The following is a 26153-nucleotide window of genomic DNA, read 5'->3' on the forward strand; positions in this document are numbered from 1 at the left end:
GCTTCTAAAGTTGAAGTTTTTCCATTCTATTTATAGAATAAAGATTTATTTATTTTGAATAAAGATGTTTTTGAACAAAATGTCTTCAAAATTTAGGATATTTGCTTACAAAAATGTTCAAAACAATGCAGGACACATTAATTTACAAAGTCATTCTTCAAAATCCCAAGTGATTATGAAATTCAATTAATGAAAGGCAGCAAAAAGAGAAAGCTTATAGTGGCACACCAAAGCATTTTTTCAACATTAGTATTGTCTTAGAAACTGTAATTCAGTTATATTAATTGTGCATATATAAAATTGTTTGAAATTCTGAAAACTGCAGTTTCTGTTCGGTAAAATATCAAGCTTCTTGGGATATGTAAACCACAATCAATCCAAGTATATATTAGTCACACAGGTTATAATATTTAGTAAGAATCCTGTTTTACACATGATGCTATAACCCATCAAATGTGTATTCATATTATCACTGCAGATATAATTTTGTCTTCAATGTTCTGCAGTTACACGTGTCAAATTATTTGCCTCTATGATATTCTTTTTTTTTTTTTAATTTTTTTTTTCAACGTTTATTTATTTTTGGGACAGAGAGAGACAGAGCATGAACGGGGGAGGGGCAGAGAGAGAGGAAGACACAGAATCAGAAACAGGCTCCAGGCTCTGAGCCATCAGCCCAGAGCCTGACGCGGGGCTCGAACTCACGAACCGCAAGATCGTGACCTGGCTGAAGTCGGACGCTTAACCGACTGCGCCACCCAGGCGCCCCTCTATGATATTCTTAAAATAACTACTAAATCTGAAAATAAATCTGGATGCTTTTTCAGTAGATTTTGTTTATTCGGTTTGTCATGTGCTCAATGATAAAACATAAGAGATGCTAAATGTTGGTAAAATTTTTGTGGGTAAGTCCACCATCAAGTTAATTTGAAAACAAAGTATCAGTACATAATTTATTATTAAGCATTAATTTTCCTTTATGTGAGGTCCTTGCTACAAAAAGATTACAAAACCATTACCAAACAATATTAAAAAAAAAAAAAAGTTGACAGAAAGCATCACAGCAACAATATTCCTATTACTCTTAATATGCTCTCTGGCAGGACTGATTAGCCTTGTATTCCTTACAAGTATTTCACTTACACCTAACCTGAAATTTCCCAAGCTTCATATTGACCCCACCCCCAGGTATGGCAGCTATACACATGTCTCAGACTTTAGCATGCAAGAGCACAACTAGCTGGTACAAGTGGCCAGCAGGGACATCAGCATTTAATACTTTCACAACCCCAACCGGCAAATTAATTGTCCCTAGCTGCGCATGTCCCAGCACATTATCAGCTAGTGCCCTCCACACTATCTTTAAAAGGAGAGGTTAGTTATTTTTCGATCTGGGAAGTGTCTTTCCTGGGTTATCAGTGCAGGTCTTTGGATTTAACCACATGTTAAAGTGAGAAATCTCTTCATGGCACACGTGGCTCATGTACTAATTCAGACCATGGCAGAGGTTAAAAAAATAGGCCAGTCCTTGAATCTATGTGGGCTCATTTTAACAGAAATAGTAATGGTAGTTTCTTTAGTTAAAAAACAAAAGCTCAATCAATTAAGTGTCTGACTTCTACTCAGGTCACGATCTCATGGTTCGTGGGTATGAACCCGTGTCAGCTCTGTGCTGACAGCTCAGAACCTGGAGCCTGCTTCGGATTCTATGTCTCGCTTTCTCTGCCCCTGCCCCACTCGTGCTCTGTCTCTCTCTCAAAAATAAACATTAAAAAGTTAAAAACAAAAACAAAAACTCCAAGACAAATGCTAAACTGCACATGCCACGAGGACCATAATATAAATCATGACTGCACCAGTGAAATGGAAATGTTCACTGTGCATTTAAGTATTATCCCCCTTTAACAGATAAGGAAAAGGATGCTCAGAGACTAATTTACTATAAAAATAATTTATTGGGGCGCCTGGGTGGCGCAGTCGGTTAAGCGTTCGACTTCAGCCAGGTCACGATCTCACAGTCCGTGAGTTCGAGCCCCGCGTCAGGCTCTGGGCTGATGGCTCAGAGCCTGGAGCCTGTTTCCGATTCTGTGTCTCCCTCTCTCTCTGCCCCTCCCCCGTTCATGCTCTGTCTCTCTCTGTCCCAAAAATAAAAAATAAATAAACGTTGAAAAAAAAAATTTAAAAATAATTTATTGTAAAGTTAATTAAGGTTAAGCTTCAGGTGCCTTAACATAAAAATGTCCCTTCCAAGCCCTGTATCTAATTTTGCAGTCATGATTTTGCATTATTTTTCCATACAGAAGGTTCCTCACCACGTGGATCTGCCCTTGTATAGAGAGGTTTAGTAACGAACTCAAATTCACACAGCCCCCCCCCCCCCCCAAAACATACAAGTGAGTTAGGATTGCTGTTGATTTGGACAATCACAGAATACGGAAAAATAGTATTAATTTTTCCCCCCATCAGATTCCCAACTGGTATCACGATCTTAGAGTTTTTCTCCCACTGCATTCCAAACTACAAAATACTAATACTACCATCATAAAAATACCATTTTTATTGTATTACTTCCAAATTTGTATGACTCAGTAGCTAACAGATCAAATTTCAACTTCTCAGTCTGGCTTTCAACCTCACCATCAAGTAGACCCATACACATTTTTAAATATTTAAATATTATAATTTTTTCTCCAACTACTTATGTAATGTTTATTTGCTTCTTTGTTTTCTCCATCTAAACTTGTTTCTGGCTGTCAAAGCTTCAGCTAAAACTATCCTATATTGTATCGTTCAGAGTATCTATTTTTTAAATCATATATTTTGGCCCCTTATCTTAAATGTTTTCAAACCTAATGGCATGTCATATCCCCACCCCCAATAAAATACGAACCTCTCAGAAAACAATTAAATTTTGTTACTTTGCACGCCCACCGGGCACAGTGCTTGGTCCACAGCACTTAACAAATATTCTGCACAAATGTTCCAGACCTACATTTATTAATGCAAACCTCTCCCTCACCTAAATTTAAACAGGCTTTTATCTATGTTCCTCTTATGACACTGGTTGCATTATTCAATCTAAGTTACAAAAATAAACTTCCCTAGGGGCACCTGGGTGGCTCAGTTGGTTAAGCCTCTCATTCTTGATTTCGGCTCAGGTCCTGATCTCAGTTGGTGAGATCAAACCCTGCGTCAGGCTCTGTGCTGACAGTGCAGAGCTTGCTTGGGATTGTCTCTCTGGCCCCCTCTCTCTCTCTGCCCCTTCCCTGCTCACTCTCACTCTCTCTCAAAATAAACATTAAAAAAGTTTTATTTTAAAATAAGTAAGCTTTCCCTAATTAAAATTTTTTTCCCTTATACTTCATATATAGTGCTATATAGCCCATCTACAGTCAAGCTCATTCTAAAAGGCATATTGTGGCCCAAAGACTGGCTATAGCTTTTTATTTTCCCCTCCTCTCCCATCTTCCTAACACCTTCATGTCTAAGGGGTTATGAATTTGGTGAAACAAGTCAGTGATGAATAAACAGGAAAATAGAATCGTTTCCAAACTTAAAAATATCAGTAGTTATACCTGTTCTGTCTCAAATTTACACCTCAACCTGACTACAAAAATACAGACTCTTAGTGGTGACTTATAAATCATACAAAACAAGAATTAGAGTTGTAGGTCAATGATTTCCAGACAAGTAAAAAAAAATTTTTTTTTTTAATTGGCAAGACTGACACTAATATTTTAACTCTGTCAAGAAAGGACGTGAGGGCAGGAGAGGGGAGGAAGGGGGTGGATTTTAAAATAAAAAAAAATAATATAATTTTGGGAAAAAAAGAAAGAACAGACCATTAAATTGAAAAACCTGACATTATCACTGATTAGCAAGTTTCAGACAGTTGATTGGGAATTGCAATCATAGAGGTGTAAATTACTTTCAGCTTAGACCAAATCTCTACCCAAAATGAGACTGTTTGAAATGAAATGTTATATCTTGCAAAAATGTCCACAATCCATAACATTAAAGCCAAATAAAACAATTTTAGTAATTGTAAACAATTTTTTTTACATTTTATTTATTTTATTTATTTATTTTTTTGAGAGAGAGAGAGACAGAGCACAAGTCAGGGAGAGGCAGAGGGAGTGGCAGACACAGAATCCAAAGCAGGCTCCAGGCTCTGAGCCGTCAACACAGAGCCCGACATGGGGCTCGAACTCACAAACTGTGAGATCATGACTTGAGCTAAAGTCGGACGCGCAACTGACTGAGCCACCCAGGCACCCCTAATTTTAGTAATTTTAAAAAGGAAGATAAGAGGTACCTGGGTGGTTCAGTTGGTTAAGTGTCTGACTCCTGATCTCAGCTCAGCTCATGATCTCACAGGTTCATGAAATTGAATACCTCATCAGGCTCTGGGCTGACAGTGAAGGAGCCTGCTTGGGATTCTCTCTCTTTCCTTCCACTCTGCCCCTCACCCTGCTCACTCTCTGTCAAAAATAAATAAACATTCTTTTTAAAAAGGAAAATAAGGGAAGCTTACTTCTTCCACAGCCACCAACTCTTTACCTTTTTTTATTTCACATAAAAAAAATTTTACGTATGACCAATAGAGTCCCTAAACAGAAGAGTAGCAAAAAATCAAATGCCAAGTTTGTTTTAGGCCAAGAAAAATTGTAGACCTTTGCAATCCTAAGATTCTCCCATGAAATGATTCTGCAATTAAACTTAACAGATATCAGGTTCCTATCATATACAAGAATATTGTTTCTATTTTGTGTATGCAATCAGATTGCTATGAGCAAAACATAAACTTGCTATAGCCTGCTTCTTAATTCCCTTAACAACATTGTAAAGCTTCTTCCTGTTTTCCTGTGTTAATGCAGACCCACCTGCTGTCTAACGAATAATCCTTTCAGTTTCTATAATACCTCTGCTCTCAACCCATCTCTTCTAAGCCTTGCTAAAAACTAGGTCTCTAATCTGATTAATTATTTATCGCACCTACTTTTCAACTTTTAAGAACCTGTGCTTCATTGTTTCCCTGTGATGCTTGTTCTGTGCAATACTGCTATCTTTCAAGGCTTAACGTAATTTTCTCAGTTCCCTAAGTATCCACAGCCCTTTATGTGTGCCACTTTTACAATACTCATGTTCCCACACAGCATAACAGAGTGGTTAAGCACTTTGTTTTCAAATCCTAACTCCACCACAGATTAGCTGGGTGACCTTAGGCAAATCACTTAACATTTAACAGTGTGTAAGTTTCCCCATCAGTAAACTGGGGGTAGCATTTGTATACACCTCATTAGGATCTTGTTAAGAGTAAATGAGCTAGTTTTGAAAAAGCACTTAGAACAGAGCTTATTTTGGGGCAGCTGGGTGGCTCAGTCAGTTGGGCATCTGGCTCTTGGTTTCAGATAGGGTCATAATATCAAGTTCTTGGGATTGACCCCTGCATCTTCACACTGTAAACTCAGAGCCTGCTTGGGATTCTCTCACCCTCTCTCTTCCCCTCCCTTGCTCACTCACTCTCTCAAAATAAATAAATAACCTTAAAAAAAAAAGGCTCATTTTATTATTAAGTGCTATTTAACTATTCTTTTCAGTATAATAGTCATTTACCAAATTCTATTCTCACCATTCTACCACTGATTATTTTTGTGGCTCAAAACTATATCTTTTTCTTTTCTGAACTCCCCTCCCCCATGTAGGGCTTAACCATGTCCTAAACAGGTAGGCATGTGAAAATCTATTTGTTTAATTAATGTTGAATGCTCTTTGGGAGCAGTTCTAAAGGAGCTTTGTAAGTGTTCTCCAATTATTTATCTATAAGTTCTTAACAGTTCTCAAAATTTTCAACCAAAACCAATCCTAATAACAGAGGGTAATAAACAAGTACTTCAAGATGGACTGGGGTATGGATTAAAATGTCTATTCTCTAATAGCTCTAATTAAGCTAGTAGTGGTTACTGAGCACTGTCTTGGATTCTGAGATCCTTCAGGACTCATGATCATAAACCATGATCAACTCATCTTGTCCACCCTTGTCTACTGTGATAGTAGAAAGTGGAGATACTCATTGTTTCATTACCAATATAGGGTTTGACCTAAGGAGCCCATTCACCCAAGAAAATTTATCTAAAATTGCATATGTTATTGTAATATTGCAAGAGTTTTGCACTTTACTCCATAATGTATCCATGTTTAAGTTTAAAAATATATTTTCAGAGCATCTGGGGAGCTCAGTCAGTTAAGTATCTGACTTTTGATTTTGGCTCAGATCATGATCTCACAGTTCGTGAGTTCAAGCCCTAAGTGGGGCTCTTCGCTGACAGCATGGAGCCTGCTTGGGATTCTCCCTCCCTCCCTCCCTCTCTCTGCCCCTCTCCTTCTCATGCTCTCTCTCTCAAAATAAATAAATAAAACTTTACTACATCCAGGCACAGCACTACCTCATTTTGAGAAACACAACTACTATTTTCCTGCAGTATTTTGCTTTTGTGTCCTCCTAATAGCAACTGAAATATTACTCCTAGAATAGCCAGAAGTTTAAATATAGGACAGAATGGCACCTACATTGTAACAGTACTTAAGCATTTGTAAAATGATTTAATCTCATTTATTATTCACATTTTGAAGAATTTCAAATTCAAAAACATCAAATTATAATCATATAGCAACCAAAATCCTGTGAAACCTGTAAGTGAATTTTCAGTTTTCTCCAAAGTGGAAGTATGATGCTAGAACACCAGCCAGAAATAATTCAGATAAATTTCTAACATACAATGCTAACATATTCTTCAACAGGATAAATGCTCCTGCTAAAATTACTGGGCATAATTACAATACTTGGTGAACACAAAAGCTGTCTTTCTCCTTACAAAATTCCTTAGAATGTAAATGTGTAACATTCTAACCACATCACCTGGGTCCACCTGTGACAAAAAAATTGTATTCAATGGTTTAGTGTTTCAATCAAAACAATTCTTTTCATCAAATGAAATTACAGGCCTACATTATTTCCATCCTAGTGGACTTTAGGCCAATAGGAATGAACATGTTATATAAAACTAAATTGCCAACCCATCACACTTTAGATGATTAATGCTAAATACAAAACAAATCGCAAATTATCTTGTGAGTTATTGCCATTAGAAACTGTTCACCTTACCTCCCTTTAAAAAACAAACTAAATATACGATTGATACTGCCGCCCCTCTCCCCACCGAGGAACTTAGGGGCAGCAGGAAATGGTCTTTTCCGCAATACGGTCCAAGTTCATGAAAAAAATATATACAGTCCTAGAAAGAAAACCTTTTCCAAGTGAGAGGGGCAGGAGCGGGAAGAAGGTAGAAGAGGGCTCAGGCGGTGAGACGCTTCGTTAGAGAAGGAAGATGTGAGACACCTGGGAGGGAGAGCCGAGCGCTTCACCCACGGTGGGCGGCTCCACACGCTAAGCCTTTGAAGAGCCAGCGGGGAGAAGCCCACTTGCTTTTGGTTTAAGAACAGAGACGTGGTGGCTGGGGTCGCCCTTCCTGGCTCCCGATGAAAAGACCTACGCCTACAAGTTCTCCCCAGCTAAAGCTGTCCCCGCCCCTCGACGGCCTAGGAAAGAGGCGCCATTATGGGAATGAACGTCCAGGGACTCCAGGTCTCCAGTCTCAAGCTCCAGCAACACAACTCACCGGGATCCCCCGACCCAGTTCATCTCCCCGAAACGTATGAAGCCCCAGAGGCTGGAAGCTCAGATGCCTGGGTTGTGTACGGAGCCACAACTTCTTCAGCCTCAGCCAATTTATTAGGCCTCGGCCACCTACTTCCGCCCCGCCCCAGGGCCGACGGCCCAGCCTCCCGACAGCCTCTGCGCCCAGGCTGGCTGCTTGTTAGCCTCCCGAAAGCCTCTGCGGTTTCTGCGGAGACAGTGGCCTGATAGGGCAGCAAGGGACCCTGTGGGAAAGCAGCCAGTCCGCCTAGGGGAAGAGGAATCAGCAGTTTTAACCGCTCAGGCAAGGGAAGCCTAAGTAAATGAAGTTTCGGACTGTGGCCACAGGGTTAGAGTTTCAGGCCACCGCCACCATAATTTTATTTAGTTCTATATTGGTTTCAGCCTTCTTTTTCAGATCAAAGATCAGACTTGGGGGAGAAAAAGAAGGCAAAGAGAAAGTTATAAGATTCCTAACCCTAAAGATAATGTTTGCATTCCTGCTTATCTATCACTCTGTATCCAGTTCCTTTAAATATCTTTCACATACGGTTTTAATATTCCGTAAGCAGTTGTTTATTAGAAACCTTGCACGTTGGTGATTTACTCTTCGGTACATTTTTATAAGTTTCTGAGAGTGATCAAAATTTTATTTAAGCTGTAAAGGCCCAAAGACTCTCAACTTCTTAACGAAAAAAAAAAAATCTCAAAACAAAAATTGGATTTTGCTATTCATTTCTGTGTTATGTTTGTATATCTTCATAAAACATTTATCCTACAACCTGCTCTATGCTATTTTGGCTGGAAACTAGAAATCTCTTGTCCCCCCAAAAATGTGCAAAGTAATTCCACCCGTTCCCCAATTGTCAAGATCGTTTCCCAGAATTTAACCTAGGGAATATCTCATAATTTCAAATATAAAATATCTTCTATTAAGTCATTGGGAATAAATACTTAAATAGGATTACCTCCCAGGGTAGATATCTTGTTTAATGATATAAATACCAATTTTTATAATAAAAATTCATCAAAGTATATCTATTATTGGTTTGAATTAGACCGAGTGAATATGCCATTTCAGAACAAATCAATCTTCCACATTGTATAGCTGGTCATTCTCAGTAACTAAACCATACAGTTAAGTTAGAAGCAACGACCCAATATTATTAGCTTTTCCTACTTTCAACATTTTTTGAACAGGAACAAATTGACTAAAAGGGTAAAATAACTTGCTAAAAGATTTACTGACTTTTGATATATTATTGTATGTGGAATTAACTGACTTTTGATATATTATTGTATGTGGAAAGGACATAAAGGAGAGGTTAACCAATTTACTAAAAAATCAAGAACTGGGAGCTGGATATAAACATCTCTTCTCCCTGACTAAAGTTACTGCTTTCCTTCCAGTCAGTCACAGGGAGGCAGTAGACGTGGTGAATTACGCTAAGGAAAAATTAATCTAGGAGACACATCTTCAGACAAGATATTTTCTGGGTTTTCCTTCACAGCAAAAGACATTTCCTCATGAACTAATTATTAGGTGGTTATTTATAACAGCTGAAATGTTGACCTAAGATCTCATCTTCAGTGTTGTTTTATACCTCACATGAATAAGACTAGCATGATCAATAGATAATGAGTCAAACACAGTGCTATTTTAGGGCCAGTAGGGCAATTAGGTAATCTCTTGGGTCAGTAAACCGTTCAACAAAGGAATACAGCACAGATGAAATACTACTTACCATTTGTTGAAAGGAAATCCATCTAAAATTCTTAAACCTTAATTTATCTTTGTTACTAAAAATTACTTTCTGGTGATTTACTATATAAACATACAACATATATATTATCTACAATATATATTGTTATTTATGTGTAGATGTCTTTATTATAAAAATCATTTCTGATGTTTTACACTTTTAAAGCATATAGTTTTATATGTTTTGTATATATCCTTGAATATATATAAGCATGGGAGTAGAATTTAAATGGTTTTAATTAGATCTGTACTTAAGGGGCTCAACATCAAGTCATATGTCACATTGACCTTTTCCCCAGTTCTAGTAACTGGCTTTCAACCTTCCTTATACCACAATTCTAGCAACCAAATTTCTATCTGATTTTCCTCATACCTAGTCTTTCGCTCCAAGACATTAAAAACTTGTTCCTGCACCTCAGCGTCAGTATCATTTGGTAAACTGACCTACCTACAATTAAGTGTGGGCCCATTTGGATCTCTAATGTTCTATGCTTCTAGATTCCCCCTTCACTGCTCCTTCTGTACATTGGCTTGGCCTCCAGTGATGTAAGGCACTTGCCTCGATTGCCGGCTGCTTTCTGACCTACACATCCCTCTGTGTAGCATATTCTGCCTGGCTGAACATCCTCCTGTCACTTCCATTTAAGGTTACCCTGGCCCTCCACTTCTCCTGTCACAGTCAGGAGATGTGATATAAAGAATTAAAATTTGTAAATGTAAGACAGCCTCATTTTGACACATGAAAAGCATGAGATTAGGAATAAAAGATGTTGAAAATAACCACCTTAACACTAGAATCTCTACATACAGACTTTGTGAATTTTAATGAAATGATTGTGCTGCTAATATGGCCAGCTATCAAAGAGACTTGCATGACTTTGCCACTCACATGTTAGTAAATTTGCTGAATTGAATGCAAACAAATGAAAAGAGACCTGTGATGATTCTTGGAATCAATATAGGTACATGGGAAAGTTAAGAATATTGCTACTTATAAAAGTCAGAATAGTTCTTTACTCATAGTAAAATGAAAATGAAAATCATTCAACACTGAGACAGGTGATATAGTCTATCACAGAGGTTGGGAAACTTCTTCCGAAGGGGGTCAGATAGTAAATATTTAGGCTCTGTTTTATCTCCCCAATTCTGTCACTGTAGCTTGAAAACCATAAACAATAAATAAATGGATATGACTGTATTCCAATAAAACTTTATTTCTGGATGCTGAAATAAAAACCTCATAAAAGTCTCACATCACAAAATATTATTCTTCTTTTGATGTATTTTTGACCACTTTAAAATGTAAAAACTGTTCTTGACTCAAGGGCCAAATTTGGCTCACTGCTTGGGTTGTAATTTGCCAACCTCCATTTTAGTTTAATGCATATTTTCCCAGGCTTCCAGATGACTAGAAATGTGTATGTATGTTGTGTATGGGGGTGGATGGGGAAGCAAAAATGTTTTTGCATATTCAAAATACACTCATCCTTACCAAAAAAAAAAAAAAAAAAGGGCCCTTTACATTTTTTTTTAAATATGCAAAATTTTGCTTGGCTATTTAGCAGTTTAAGTCCTCCATTCGTGATGTAGAGAATTTTTTTAATGCTCTTGGTTATTATCAAATAACAAAAATGGAAGTGGGAAGTAATCAAATTATCTCAAAGCCTTAACAAAAGCTAGAAAAAGACAAAACAAACAAACAAACAAACAAAATCTCTTAAAAATAAGGTTCTCGAGAAGCTATTTCTACCATCTAACTGGGGTTGGATTCCCAAATGGTTAACTTTTGATTATAGAGTCACATACCTCCAAGTAACAACTATCTAAAGGACACAAGGAAGGAGATAGAAGTGAAACCTTGCACTGGTTTATTTAATAGTTACATTGTAAATAAATATGCTCCATTGCTAAAAATAGCCGTTATGGAGTTGGAAGATTTTTACTATAAGGACAAGTAAACATACGGATGGGAGTATAGCAAATAATTATTTTTTATACTACAGAAGACTTCTATTTACCAAAAACAAACAAACACCTCCCCAACAAAACAAAGCAAAACAAAAAACCCACAAAAAGGAATATCCTCAATTACAACTTGTCTGATAGGTTCTAGGACTTCATGTGGAATCACAGAAAAAAACAAAATGGGGGTTGGGGCAGCGGCACCAAAGATCATATCTAAGTATTTGATACTTTGTTTTTTCCAGTGGCCTCCACACTTGTCACTTTCTTTTCTCTCCATTTTAGATTCATTCAATACTCTTTTCAGACTCTTTATGTTGACACTCTTGTCCCTCCTCCCCCATTTCCCTCGTTCCCTCTCCCTCATCTCGTTTTACAGCTCTTGAAAATCTCCCTTCCTTTTTGCTCTTCCCCTTGTGGTATCCACTAAAACCTTAGAGAAGAGACGTATATCCTGAAACTTCTGTGGGTTTCTAAGTGACGCTGAGCATGCTCAGTAGCAAGGGCAGGTTTTGTCGCCAGCAGCTGCCCTGATTCGACCTCTCCAAAAATAGACATTTAACTCTTTGAACTCCCGGTTAAGGATGTAATTCGTTTTGCTCTCTCCTCATTTTCAAGGTTCAAAGGGAGGCAGCGAGGATTCCAAGGTCCCACCGCTCTGCCAGCCAATGAGGAGCCTGAGAGGGAGGAGCCTGGGGCGGCTTGGTGCAGCTTGAGCTTCTGAGAGATTCATCCCCGTAGATGCAGTGGAGTCTGAGGTCTGCTGCATCTGTCACAGCAGAACAAAATTAAAACAAAAACAAAAACAAAAACAACAGAAGAGGAGAAATGCTGCAGACTATGGAACGCTGTAGGACTTTCTGAAACATTTGCTGGGGATTCCCGCGGAGCATGATCTTTTAAAACCAATTCTTTTTGAAGCCGGTTTGGGTAACTGGGAAAATGACAAATATGCTAAATGCAGCAGCTGATCGGGTGAAATGGACCAGATCGAGTGCTGCTAAAAGGGCTGCCTGCCTGGTGGCTGCGGCATATGCTCTGAAAACACTCTATCCCGTCATTGGCAAGCGTTTAAAGCAATCTGGCCACAGGAAGAAAAAAGAAGCAGTTTACCCGGCTGCAGAGAACAGAGAAATACTGCATTGCACCGAGAACACTTGTAAAAAACCTTGTCCTGGAGTGAATGCAGATTTTTTCAAACAGCTACTAGAACTTCGTAAAATTCTCTTTCCAAAACTTGTGACCACTGAAACAGGCTGGCTCTGCCTTCACTCAGTGGCTCTAATCTCAAGAACCTTTCTATCAATCTATGTGGCTGGTCTGGATGGAAAAATCGTGAAAAGCATTGTGGAAAAGAAGCCTCGAACTTTCATCATCAAATTAATCAAGTGGCTTATGATTGCCATCCCTGCCACCTTTGTTAACAGTGCAATAAGGTACCTGGAGTGCAAATTGGCTTTGGCCTTCAGAACTCGCCTGGTAGACCATGCCTATGAAACCTATTTTACAAATCAGACTTATTATAAGGTGATCAATATGGATGGGAGGCTGGCAAACCCTGACCAGTCTCTTACTGAGGATATTATGATGTTCTCCCAATCTGTGGCTCACTTGTACTCCAATCTGACCAAGCCTATTTTAGATGTAATCTTGACCTCCTATACGCTTATCCAGACTGCTACATCCAGAGGAGCGAGCCCAATTGGGCCCACCCTATTAGCAGGACTTGTGGTATATGCCACTGCTAAAGTTTTGAAAGCTTGCTCTCCCAAATTTGGCAAATTGGTGGCTGAAGAAGCTCACAGAAAAGGCTATTTGCGGTATGTGCACTCCAGAATTATAGCCAATGTTGAAGAAATTGCCTTTTACAGAGGACATAAGGTAAGATAGAAATTAAGGTGATGGGTGAAATGTGAGACTCTTCCAGCTGCCACTGCAGTGCTAGATACCATCTGTTGTACTGTCAATGGACCCACTTCTTTAGCGTTTTAGATTTCTATGAGGTCTAAACCTGTATTGAAGTATATGCTTCCTTACCTTTCCAATTACAAGCTGTTAAAGAACTATGGAGTGCAAACTTTTCTAAAGTGTCATAAGAATAAGATATCCAACAATCTGAAAAACAGCCTGCTTAGCCTCAGGTACCCAAATATGCTCAGAATTTTCTCTAAAGCATTTTCTTAAAACTAAAAATTCTAACTAGTCCTAGAGCATTAGAAGAAAATGTTTGTTTGGAAACTAAGTAAACACATTTCCATTGGGATGGAAAATTTAGGATGGTATTCTTCTTGTTGTTGTTGTTCTTTTGTTTTTCAAGAAGGGGGAAAAAAAAACAAACCCGATGCTTTTACATGAAAGACAAGTTTGACAATTTTGCCTGCATGGTCAATGGACTGACTTCAGTCCTAAGATTTGCAGGAGAATGTGTCTCACAAATAGCATTTGCATTACTACTAGTTACTGTTCAGTACCATATTTTGACACAAATAAAAAGAGGCAGTGAAATGAAATTCTGTCTAGCTTTCAGGGAAAAGCTAAGATTAGAGAAGAAATGAGGATGAGAAAAAGAGTTCCAGAATGTTATTTTTAAATATTAAAGATTTTCAACATGAAGCAGATCCCTAAAATAGTTAGCCTAATTACATAAGCAGGCAGTGCATTAAAGTAACTTCAGAATATTAAGTATGATGGAAATTTTTAAGGTGATGAATCTGAAATCTTAACACAAATGACTTCACAAATGAAATATTAAGGAATTCTAAAATTGAAGATGGCATTTTAATTACCAAGCAGCACTATTTAATTTTTGAAGCATCATCAATTATCAAAATACTTTTAAAGTAACAGCAACCTGAAGAAGAAAATTTAAAGCAAATTTAGGACTTTTACTGCCACTTGAAAATTGGTCTCATGCGTTATATTAATCATACTGATTGGTCATTCCTCTTGAATCATTGAACTCAGTGATGTCAATTATAGCATGTTGTAGGCTTCTTGCATTTAAGACAAAATCCAGTAAATTGAGTTAGTTCAAAAATGGAGTCTAATTACACGTATATGTGTCACATCTTTATTTTTAGGTATTTTTGGTGTGATCAAGAAAGATAAGATTCTAACATTGCTTATTCATGTCTTACAGGATATTATTTAATCTTAACATCTTATATAAATAATTTTGAAATCACAATTGTAAATCAGTTATATGTATTTTATACTTAATATTCTATTGACTGAGTATCATGGTTTTTTAAAAATAATACAGGTGTGACCAAAATTAAAAAATAACGACTAATTCTGATAGTGATCTATATTTATTCATTGTTAGATCGTAGATAATAATATCCTAAGTAAAACAAAATAATATGTACTTATCTTTTTAAAAAGTCCTCAAACATACAGTATTTAATTTTATAGCTCATGGTGAGTTAATTCTTATCTCTGTTTCCCTCCATAGGTAGAAATGAAGCAACTCCAGAAAAGTTACAAAGCTTTAGCAGATCAAATGAACCTCATCTTATCCAAACGTTTGTGGTATATCATGATAGAGCAATTCTTGATGAAGTATGTTTGGAGCAGCAGTGGACTAATTATGGTGGCTGTACCTATTATCACTGCAACTGGCTTTGCCGATGGTGGTAATGGCATTTATGCTCAATCTCAACTATATGTTTAAGATTATTTCTCTTGAAGGTGTCACTGCTGGTTTTGTGTGAGTGAAACTGTGTATGTAGTCATTATTCTATGGTCATTTATTGGTCAGAAACAATGGCAGACTTTGCAACATCCAATAATAAAACCAGCAATATGAAAAGAAGTGTCCCAAAACACCTTTCTAGTTCTGAGATATTTCAGAGATCTCTGATGCAGTGTTTCTGGAAGTTGACTTTGAGCAATCTTAATTATTCTGCCTAATACAAAATGATTCCCTAGTTTGCATTTAAATTCAAAGCAAATTAATACCTTCAAAAAGAGTATTATACAAGTTTTCCGCATGTGTTGTAAACTTCAGTTCTGAACATCCTATGCGTTTAGTCTATAGATATTCTATAACTGGATTAGTCCTGATTTGTGATTTGAAGAACTGGTTGACTACATGAAGGAACCAGGAATATTGTTTCAAGGAGTGTTTCATGCCACAGAGCAAGGTCTTCTCTACTTGTAGGTAATGTAGATAATTTCCTCGGTAGCATGATTTAGTGGCATTGTGGAAGTAGGGGTTGGCAAGTTGCAGGCATCTAATTCTATTCTATCACCATCTCAATGGTTTTTGCCAACATTTTCATCCTTTGGAATAAATGAAAAATATAAGGGCAAGAAGGACAACATTAAAATGTTGTGTAATACCTAAGATGGGAGTTTGGGTTGTAATTGGCAGGGACAGGAGGGAATTAATTAAAGAAGTATCATTCTCTGCTCTTCCACTGATTAGAAACCACTCGACCAAAATGGGCCTTGGTGTTGAAGGCACTAGAGAAAAGCGTGGGCTTTTAGTAAGACAACTCTTGGCTTTCCCTCTTCTTGCCTGCATCCTCTTAGTCACGTTAATTAAACATTCTAAAACTCAATTTTCTCATCTATAAAATGAAAATCAGAAGCACTACTTCAGAGAATTGTGAGACTTCAGTAAAATAATGTTTTTACAGTACAGAGCATATTCTTGATGTTTTTGATACATGGTGATAATTATTACCTAGAAAACAAAAGGCAACACTAAGAATAGTATAACAGAATATAGTGTTAACAGAATAGTTACAGTTATTTTTGGTATGGAATTGAGAATCAATAGTTACTCGTTGGAAGTCGTCTAATAAAAACAAGTACAAAATTACCTTTTCTTTAATGTTTTGAAACAGTGCTTCAATGCTTTAACCAAGTCTTACAAAAATATTTGTTAAATTTGGGTCATTCTTAACCTAAAATTGTTCACTTTAGTAAATTTAGATTCGTCAATTCCTTGTGATGAGTGCTATACATATACCAAATAAACTCCACAACTTAACTGTCTAATAGCCAGTGCATTTAGACTGCTAGGGAAAGTGACTTTTATCTGTTTTAAAATTTTATTAAAAAAATCATTTTAATAAGTTTATATTGAAAAAGGTATTGTTAGTAATAATATTTTTAGACTTAATCCTTCCGTAATGAAATAAAATAAATTACTTTTCAAAAGAGTATTAGAGAAAAAAAGACACTTCAAAACCTATGGTCTTAAGATTAGTTTTACTAAGAAACTTGAAAAAATTATCAGATATTTGTAGTAAGTCTCTTTAAATGTAGGGGTATTTTTAAGGTTTCATATATGAGGAATATTAGAGACAACCCCAATGATGAGATAATGGTGTAGTTCTATTAGTCCTTAGAAGCATTGGTCTTATTAGAAAACCCTGGAGTATTCAACAAAGAACAGAGAAAATGCAGCTATTAGTGGGTGACAAATTAACCCTACAGAGACCAGTTGGAAGTAAACAATGTATGCAAAGAATCTAACAATCTTACTTTCATAGGTGATGTAATAAGATATTTAAAAATAAACCCTATAAATTCTAAAAAATGCCTTATTAAACTAAAGAAACAACATTAAAATTTTAAATAGAAATTATGATAATGATTACATTTATGCAAATGAACAAAGTAATTCTCAAAGCTTCTTTTCAAATTTTTTTTTAATGCTCATTTATTTTTGAGACAGAGAAAGACAGAGCATGAGCAGGGGAGGGGCAGAGAGAGAGAGGGAGACACAGAATCTGAAACAGACTCCAGGCTCCAAGTTGTCAGCCCAGAGCCCAATGCAGGGCTTGAACTCACAAACCATGAGATCAGGACCTGAGCCGAAGTCGGACGCTTAACCGACTGAGCCACCCAGGTGCCCCTTAAAGTTTCTTTTTTTTTTTTTTTTTTTTTTTTTTAAATTTTTTTTTTTTTCAACGTTTATTTATTTTGGGGACAGAGAGAGACAGAGCATGAACGGGGGAGGGGCAGAGAGAGAGGGAGACACAGAATCGGAAACAGGCTCCAGGCTCTGAGCCATCAGCCCAGAGCCTGACGCGGGGCTCGAACTCACGGACCGCGAGATCGTGACCTGGCTGAAGTCGGACGCTTAACCGACTGCGCCACCCAGGTGCCCCTTAAAGTTTCTTTTAAAAGAAAATTTTATACAAAGAGAAGCAATATGACAATTAAATAGACAAAAAATGAATTCAGGTCAACATTATAAGAGTATGCTTCCACTGGATGTTGTATGGAAACCAATTTGACAATAAACTTCATATATTGAAAAAAAATGAAAAAAAAAAAAAAGTATGCTTCAATATTTTCTGTAACTTCTAAAGTTACTGTATAATGCTTATAATGTTTATATGTATATTTTTACTAAATGTACTTGACCTACAATGATTTAACACACAAAAATATTAGCTTACCATTTTACTCAGACAAAATTATTTATCTGTTTTTTTAATGTTTATTTATTTTTGACAGAGACAGAGTGCGAGTGGGGCATGGGCAGAGAGAAAGGGAGACACAGAATCCAAAGCAGGCTCCAGGCTCTGAGCTGTTAGCACAGAGCCCAATGCGCGGCTCGAACTCATGAACCATGAGTCATGACCTGGGCCGAAGTCAGATGCTTAACTGACTTAGCCAGCCAGGTGCCCCTATTTATTTATTTTTTTAGATAATGACATATCTTTGAGCCCTTAGGTCTTGGAATTACATACCCTATATTCTACTCTTGTCTTTAATCTTAATTTACACTTATGCCCTGCATTGCCTTTTATGTTAGAGATGAATTAAGTACATGATACTGTATATTTCAAGACAAAAAGACATGAAAAGAAATGGGTGAATAAGAGAGGAATGGCAAGCGTGCCTAATTGTCTGTCGGTTAAGCATCTGGCTCTTGATTTCAGCTCACGTCATGATCTCAGAGTTCATGGGATCGAGCCCCAAGTTGGGCTCTGTGCTGACAGCACAGAGCCTGCTGGGGATTCTCTCTCTCCCTGTCTCTCTACCCTTCTCTCACTCACTTGTGCTCTCTCTCTCTCTCTCAAAATAAATAAACTTTTTATAAAAAGAGAGGAATGACAAAGAGAAAAGGAGAAAAAGTAGGATAGAGAGGGGTGCCTGGGTGGCGCAGTCGGTTAAGCGTCTGACTTCAGCCAGGTCACGATCTCGCGGTCCGTGAGTTCGAGCCCCGCGTCAGGCTCTGGGCTGATGGCTCAGAGCCTGGAGCCTGTTTCCGATTCTGTGTCTCCCTCTCTCTCTGCCCCTCCCCCGTTCATGCCCTGTCTCTCTCTGTCCCAAAAATAAATAAACGTTGAAAAAAAAAATTAAAAAAAAAAAAAAAAAGGATAGAGAAAAGATAGAATGAAGAAAGAAGCAGGCCACTGCTCAAATTTTCACTCTGCTGTTTAATACTTAACCATCCTTGAGAAAGTTACATAAGCTTTCTATGTCCCAGTTTTCTCATCTTAACTATAGGGATAAGAATATATATCTTACAGAATTGTTATGAAATTATATGTAAAGTATTTAATGTGCTTTGAAACAGTCCTTGGCAACAAACGGTTACTGGAACGGTTGTGGGAGGGGGGATGGGCTAAACGGGTAAGGGGAATTAAGGAATCTACTCCTGAAATCATTGTTGCACTATATGCTAACTAATTTGGATGTAAATTAAAAAAAGAAAATTAAAAGAAAAAAAAAAGAAACAGTCCTTGGCAAATAGTAAAAGCTTAGGTGGAAGCAATTGTTAATATTTATTATATTCTTAACATGTGGGCACTGGAGTCAGATTTTCTGGGTTCAAATGCTGGCCCTTTTGCTTACTAGGTAAAGCTGTGACTACAGGCAAATCATTGAACTTTTTTGTGCTTCAATTTTCTCATTTCCAAAATAGGGGAAATTATAGCAGGGTTGTTATGAGGATTAAAACTGACATACGTAAAACTTAGAATATTCCCTGCCTCATGAGAAATAGTCAATAGATGTTTGCTGGCATGGTTCTCATAGTTAAAGGAGCAAAGCATTTGGAAATGATTAGGAAATCAGAAGTATAGGAGCACAATTTTTCTTTCTTCCTTTCTTTCTTTCTTTTTTTTTTGGAGGAGAAAAGGAAAATAGTTCTGTAGTAGTTTTGTTATACCATTTACTTACAGCTTTAAGTGAAATCTTCTGGTAAGGGCAGGATTATGTTTATGTTCAAGTTCCCATTACAAAATTGCATACAGAATCATGCTATTTTCACATCGGAAGAGGAGCTTCCAAGTCATCTATTCTGGAGCCCCAGAATTGCCTACATTCACACAAATGGTTAGTAGAAGCACTAAGGATGGAAGGCACTCCATAATTCCTAGTGCGCTATGTTTTCCCCCGTCACCATGTGGCCTCCATATTAGATACTGGAACTTGCTCTAGAAGGGATTTAACTTAGTTTGACACTAAGTAATCATGTGGCCAGATGGTTGAAAAGAAGCACTGATATAGTTAATTATGTATATTTTCTATTTTATTTTTTAGAGGATATTACTTTTATCTGGTGTCAAAAGAGAGATTGAAATGCTATGAAGAAAATCTCGAATTTTTTTTTATTTTAACTTCCAGTGTAGTTAACATACAGTGTTATATTAGTTTCATGTGTACAATATTGTGATCCAACAATTTCATACATCACCCAGGGCTCGTTATGACAAGTACACTCCTTAATCCCCAGCACCTATTTCACCCATCCCCCCCAACCACCTCCCCTCTGGTAACCATCACTTTGTTCTCTATAGTTAAGAGTTTGTTTCATGGTTTGTGTCTCTCTCTCTTTTTTTTTTTTTTTACCTTTACTCATTTATTTAATTTCTTAAATTCACATATGAGTGAAATCATACAGTACTTGTCTTTCTCTGACTTATTTCGCTTAGCATTTTACTCTCTAGCTCCATCCATATTGTTGCAAGTGGCAGGATTTCATTCTTCTCTTATGGCTGAATAATATTCCATTGTGTGTACATACCACATCCAGTCATTAATCAATGGATACTTGGGCTGCTTCCATGATTTGGTTATTGTAAATAATGCTGCTATAAACATAGGAATGCATGTATCCCTTTAAATTAGTGTTTTTGTATTGTTTGGGTAAATACCCAGGAGTACAATTACTGGATTATAGGGTAGTTCTATTTTCGGTTTTTTGAGGAACCTCCATACTGTTGTCCATTGTGACTGCGCCAGTTTGCATCCCCCCAATAGTATAAAAGGGTTCCTTTTTTCCACATCCTTGCCAACACTTGCTGTTTCTTGTGTTTGGATTTTAGCCATTCTGATGGGTATGATGTGACATCTCATTGTAGTTTGGACTTGCATTTCCTCCATGATGAGTGATTTTTGAGCATCTTTTCATATGTCTGTTGGCCACCTGGTATCATCTCAATTTTTTAATGTTATAGGCCTTTTTCTTCTGGTCATATCAAGAACAGTTCTGGGCAAGGCCAAAGAAAGCTACTTTAGTTCTCTCCTACCAGATCTTATCACAGGCATGTAACAGGGAAGCAAGCTTCTAAGCCGCTAGCACTACGGGTAGTACCTGCCTGTTGGTGGTCTGCTAGTGTAAGGCGGCAGAGCAGAAATAGTAACTGACAGATACTGTGTTTAAGAATTGAACTAAACTCTATCATCACCTAGTAACATGGGTGATGTTTTTTATTCCTAAAATGTACCTCCCACAAAATCATAGTTATAACTCCTGTTGTGTTAGTGTCTCATATTCTAATGTCAAATCATTGGAATATAATTTTATATTATGGGTCAGTTTGGATGTAATTCCTCTCCTGTTGACCAATTTATTGTAACAATAATTACCAAAACATACGAAAGGCATACTTTTTTAGCTGTAATTAGCTATGCCTATTACATAGCTATAATTTTTAAAGTATAACATACATGCAGTAAAGGACCCGATCATTAGTGTACCACTCAATGAACTGTCACAAAGTTAACAAATACAAATAATTACCACTCCCAAGAAATAGAAACTTACCTACATCCCAGAATCCCCCATGCTCCCTGCTAGTGTTATTCCCATCTTCAGCCCCGTGTCCCCAGTCCCACTTACTCCTGTTCCCAGTATGCCCCAGTAAAGGCAATTATTCTACTGACCATTCATTAGTGTTTGCTGGGTTTGAAACTTGTATAAATAGTATCATACAGTACACATAGGAGTTCTAGTTGCTCCACATCTTTGTCGATGTTTGATGTCAGTCTTTTTCATTTTAGGCATAGTGGTAAATCACTGTGGCCTTAGTTTGCATTTCTCTGATGACTAATGAAATTAAGCACTTTTTTTTTTTTTTAACATTTATCTATTATTGAGAGACAGAGAGACAGAGCATGAGCAGGGGAGAGGCAGAGAGAGGAGGAGACACAGAATCCGAAGCAGGCTCCAGGCTCCAGCTGTCAGCACAGAGCTGGAGGCAGGGCTTGAACTCACAAACCGCGAGATCATGACCTGAGCCTAAGTCAGATGCTCAACTGACTGAGCCACCCAGGCCCCAAGAGATTAAGCACTTTTTGTTTATTGGCCATTTGGATAGCTTTTCTTTCTAAAAAAAATTTTTAGTGTTTATTTTTGAGAGAGAGAGAGAGTGCGTGCACGTGCGTGCGCGCGCATAAGTTGGGGGAGGGACAGGGAGAAAGGGAGACACAGAATCTGAAGCAGGTTCCAGGCTCTGAGCTGCCAACACAGAGCCTGACACTGGGCTCCAACTCATGAATGAGTTACTTTGTTTTTTTTCATTTTAACTATTATTCTTTTCTTTTCTTGTTTCTTTATGTTTAATGTTTATTTTTGAGAGAGAACGAGAGAGAGACAGAGCACAAGTAGGGGAGAGGCAGAGAAAGAGAGGCAGACAGAATCCAAAGCAGTCTCCAGACTCTGAGCTGTCAGCACAGAGCCCGATGTGGGGCCCAGTGCAGGGCTCGAACTCACAAACCTCGAGATCATGACCTGAGCTGAAGTCGGACACCTAACCAACTGAGCCACCCAGGCACCCTAGATAGCTTTTCTTATGAAGCACCAATAAGTTTTTTGCTCACTTTTAAATTGACTTTTCTGTTTTTTTCTTAATGATTTGTAAAAATTCTTATGTACTCTATAATGTGACTTTTGTCAGACATACACACACACAATCTTAAATATCTTTTCCCACTCTATTCTTACCTTTTCAGTCTCTTAATAGTGTGTAAGAGAAGTTCATTTTAACAGTTCAGTTTATCAATCATTTTTGTGTGTATGGTTAGTGGTTTTATGTCTTATTCAAGAAATATTTGCCTAATCCAAGGCCATGAAGATATTCTCCTACTTTATCTTCTAGAAAATTATTGGTTTTTCATTTCATATTGAGATCTTCAATCCAATTAGAATTGATATTTTATACAGTGTGAGGTAGGGAAAGACCATAAGGTTTTGCTGAGATTTGTCAATGTGATAAAGATAAAATTCAAGTGGAAAGAATTAAACTCAGATTATAAGTCCAAAGAAAAAAGTACGGAGGAATAACCTACTATTTTAGTTTTTAAAAAATTAATAGACTTAGGGTGCCTCGGTGGCTCAGAGTCACCTGCTGAGAGTCCGATTCTTGATCTCAACTCAGGTCTGAATCTTAGGCTCGTGAGTTGAAACCCTGCTTTGAGGCATGAAGCCTACTTAAACAAAAAATTAATAGACTTAATTTTCTTAGAGCAGTTTTAGGTGTACAGAAAAATTGAGCAGGAAGTACAAAGAGTTCCAAATAAATATCCAGTTTCCCTCACAGCTTCCCCTATTATTTACATCTTGTATTAGTGTGGTACATTCGTTACAACTGATGAACCAATATGCACACATTATTAACTGAAATGCATAGTTTACATTAGGATTTATTCTTTGCGTTGTACAGCTGTAGGGTTTTTGACAAGTGCATCGTGACATAACCTTAGTTTTTAAATTTTTTCTCACCTTTGCAGTGAATAACAGATGTCACCATCTTTCAATATATACTTTTTATTAGCAGAGCTGAAAGGTTGAAGTAAAATGAGCAAATAATGTTAAATATTACATCCTTAAATGAGAAACATTTGACAAAATATTTAAACTATTTGGTGAGGAAAATAAAATGTGTTGACCTATGATACAAAATACGTGAGTGCCCTAGGTCATGAATTTATATTCTGCCACTAAGGAATTTGGCTTTTTCATAGAAGTTATGCAGTTGGCTGTTGTATGCATGACAAAATACTACTGGCACTGTCCTCATAGTACCTGCCAAAAAACAACCAATAGAATAAAAGTCAAATGAAATCTGTCCACAGCTATCTGTAATTTTGTTGCTAAAAGCGTGAAGAAAACCCAGTAAGCACTAATCTGCCAAAGCAACATGGAAAGTACCATGCCGTATCAAGCACAAATCCATCTGTGCTAGTGTTTTTCCTTGTTAACAGAGGCTGTTGATGAAAGCTGCTACTCAAACCCCTTTTAACCTAAATTCATAAAATTCCATAATTATTTTAGATCATCAGCCAGATTCTCTATGAGCCAAACCTATTCTTAGAACTTTAACTGATATAGCAATTCATTATTTTTGTAGCTTGCTGAGAACCCTTCTGTAATTTTTTTGTGGCTATCTAAATTTTATCACATTTAAATGTGTTAAGAATATCTACATTCTGTTCCCAGTCTATTTATCCAATCACATCCTTCACTCCTCACTTCTACCAGCACTCAAAGCCTTTCTTTTTTCATTCTTCAAGGAAACTAACTTCAAGGGACTAATGGTAGTTCTGTAAAGTGGTGATTAACAGTAGGGCCAGGAGGGACCATATTGGATTATCATAAAATGTCTCCATGGACACACAGTGATTCTGATATTCAAGTGAAATCTGTGCCTGACACCATCCATACTGTAACATGAGCAGGCTATTTATCATCCAATTGGCATTGCTTGAAATTTCCTTTCTCTGTGCCATTACTTACGCTGTACTTGTGATTTCTTAATTGTACATAGTCTTCAAGGACTCTGTCACAGTCGGCTGCTCCGTGAAACATTTCCTGTGTCTTGCAGCAAGAATTGATTTTTGCCCTCTCCAAACACCTCACACTAACTCTTGTCATAGGCTACCCTGCGTAGTTATTTAGCAACTTGTCTTCTGTCTCCTACCAGACTGTAAGTCCCCCAAGGAAAGAGTCTGAAAATCACATTTATCCTTGCATGTCATATAATACTGTGCCTAATTTCTTAACACACCTAGTTGTTGAGTAAATATCTGCTGAGTGAATTTTACCTTATATTATGCATGGAACCCTTTCAAACTCAGCTGAGCTGTCTATGAGCAAGTAAAGGTAAAAGTATTTGGTAGTCCTAGCAGGGCACAAGTTAAATATTTGCACTGTTGTAGAAAACAAAACACAAAAAATGAAACAAACAAACAAACAAACAAAAAAACACTTTACACTGAGATAAAACAGAGAGAAATATATATCAAAACGGGCCTATGGCTATCTATAGCATTCTAATACTTTCATTAATTTATAGTATTTAATTTAGAACTTTGGAGATAATTTATAGGAGAACCATGTTGAGAATCCTATAGATGATGGGAAATATAAAGTAATGACTGGGGAGAATAATTGAGAAGAATAAGACTAAATTGAGTACATACGCAATAATAACCAGAGAAAGTAATCACCGCTAACACTTAGAGCACTTATTATCAGCCATGGATTAGACTAATACTTCATTTGTGTCTCACCTTTAAACCTCACAACAATCCTTTGAGATACAATTGTTTAAGATAGTAGTGTGAATTCCCTCATTTACACATGAGAAAATAGGCATGAAGAAGGTCATTGGCTTGTTTTATTTCTCTTACCATTTGTCATTAAGTAGTAGAGCCTGCATTCAAACCTAGTCTACCTCCTACTCTTGACCGTAATTCTGCTTTGACAGTAATTTAGGATGTTCATCCATGTATCCATTTGTTCATCCATGCATTCAATACACATTGAGGTGTGCTCTGTGCTGGACACTCTGCTGAGTACTGGGAATAAAGAGTAAAAAACAGTCTTGACTCTTAAGGAGCCTATAGATTATTAGAAAAGGCAGACGAGGGTTTCCAGGGAAATCTCTTTTAAAGAGTTGACTTTCTTAAAGAAAGAGCTAGGCAAAAAAAGGAAGGGAAGTGCAGTAAGTATATATATTAATGGTATATATACCATTTCAAGGAAATGGTATATGCAAATACCAAAGGATAAACAGAATTTTGTATGCTTGAGGTGAATGGAATATCGTATGTTTGAAGTGCTGTAGGTACAGTTTGGGTGAAACATATAAACTAAGTCTAGATTATGAAGATCAGCTAATTTACATTTCTATTGAAGGAATCACCCTAGAAATACTTGCTTATATTCCAGTTATTACTAGTTTATTGAACAAATCACTAGCATTTTATTGCGTAACTGTAAGAAGGGCTGAATGTTGAATTTGGAAAGGTTTGAAAAAATGCTAAATGAAAATAGTCTTAATTGGTAATTTAATTGCTCTAACTCTCTCCTAAAAAAATAATGAAAGGAAGCTTTAAATAAAATCCGGTACAAATACTGTATTTTCAATAATTCATTACATTTCTAGAAAATTGCTGATATTAATGAAAAATTTACACGTGGGTTTTTTAGTCACCATTTCATTTGTAAAAATGAAATAGTTACTTGAAAAAACT

General features: G+C 37.1%; 2 protein-coding genes and 1 long non-coding RNA gene across 4 annotated transcripts in view; 2 read left to right on the plus strand and 1 right to left on the minus strand.

Moving 5' to 3' along the window:
* REDIC1 (regulator of DNA class I crossover intermediates 1) overlaps positions 1-7855 on the minus strand; it is a 108626-nt gene extending 100771 nt beyond the window's left edge. The window contains exon 1 of one of the 2 annotated variants that reach the window (XM_086713665.1): positions 7680-7855. In XM_086713665.1, coding sequence (XP_086569791.1) covers positions 7680-7702 — 23 coding nt within the window. In that variant the 5' untranslated portion in view covers positions 7703-7855. The remainder of the gene's footprint in view (positions 1-7679) is intronic. The other variant, XM_025930579.2, reaches the window with a different exon arrangement.
* Positions 7856-12111: 4256 nt separating this feature from the next.
* Positions 12112-26153, plus strand: part of ABCD2 (ATP binding cassette subfamily D member 2) — a 67910-nt gene continuing 53868 nt past the window's right edge. Inside the window, exons 1-2 of the mRNA XM_086713664.1 lie at positions 12112-13301; positions 14875-15055. Of these exons, the coding sequence (XP_086569790.1) occupies positions 12363-13301; positions 14875-15055 (1120 nt within the window). The 5' untranslated portion in view covers positions 12112-12362. The remainder of the gene's footprint in view (positions 13302-14874; positions 15056-26153) is intronic.
* On the plus strand, positions 15063-18458 carry LOC147579225 (uncharacterized). The gene is made up of 2 exons (XR_015253676.1): positions 15063-17283; positions 17539-18458. It is a non-coding gene; the product is annotated as an uncharacterized LOC147579225 (long non-coding RNA).

This window comes from Puma concolor, chromosome B4 (genome assembly GCF_028749965.1).
Source record: "Puma concolor isolate L17-30 chromosome B4, mPumCon1.1.hap2, whole genome shotgun sequence".
NCBI classification, from domain to species: domain Eukaryota; kingdom Metazoa; phylum Chordata; class Mammalia; order Carnivora; family Felidae; genus Puma; species Puma concolor.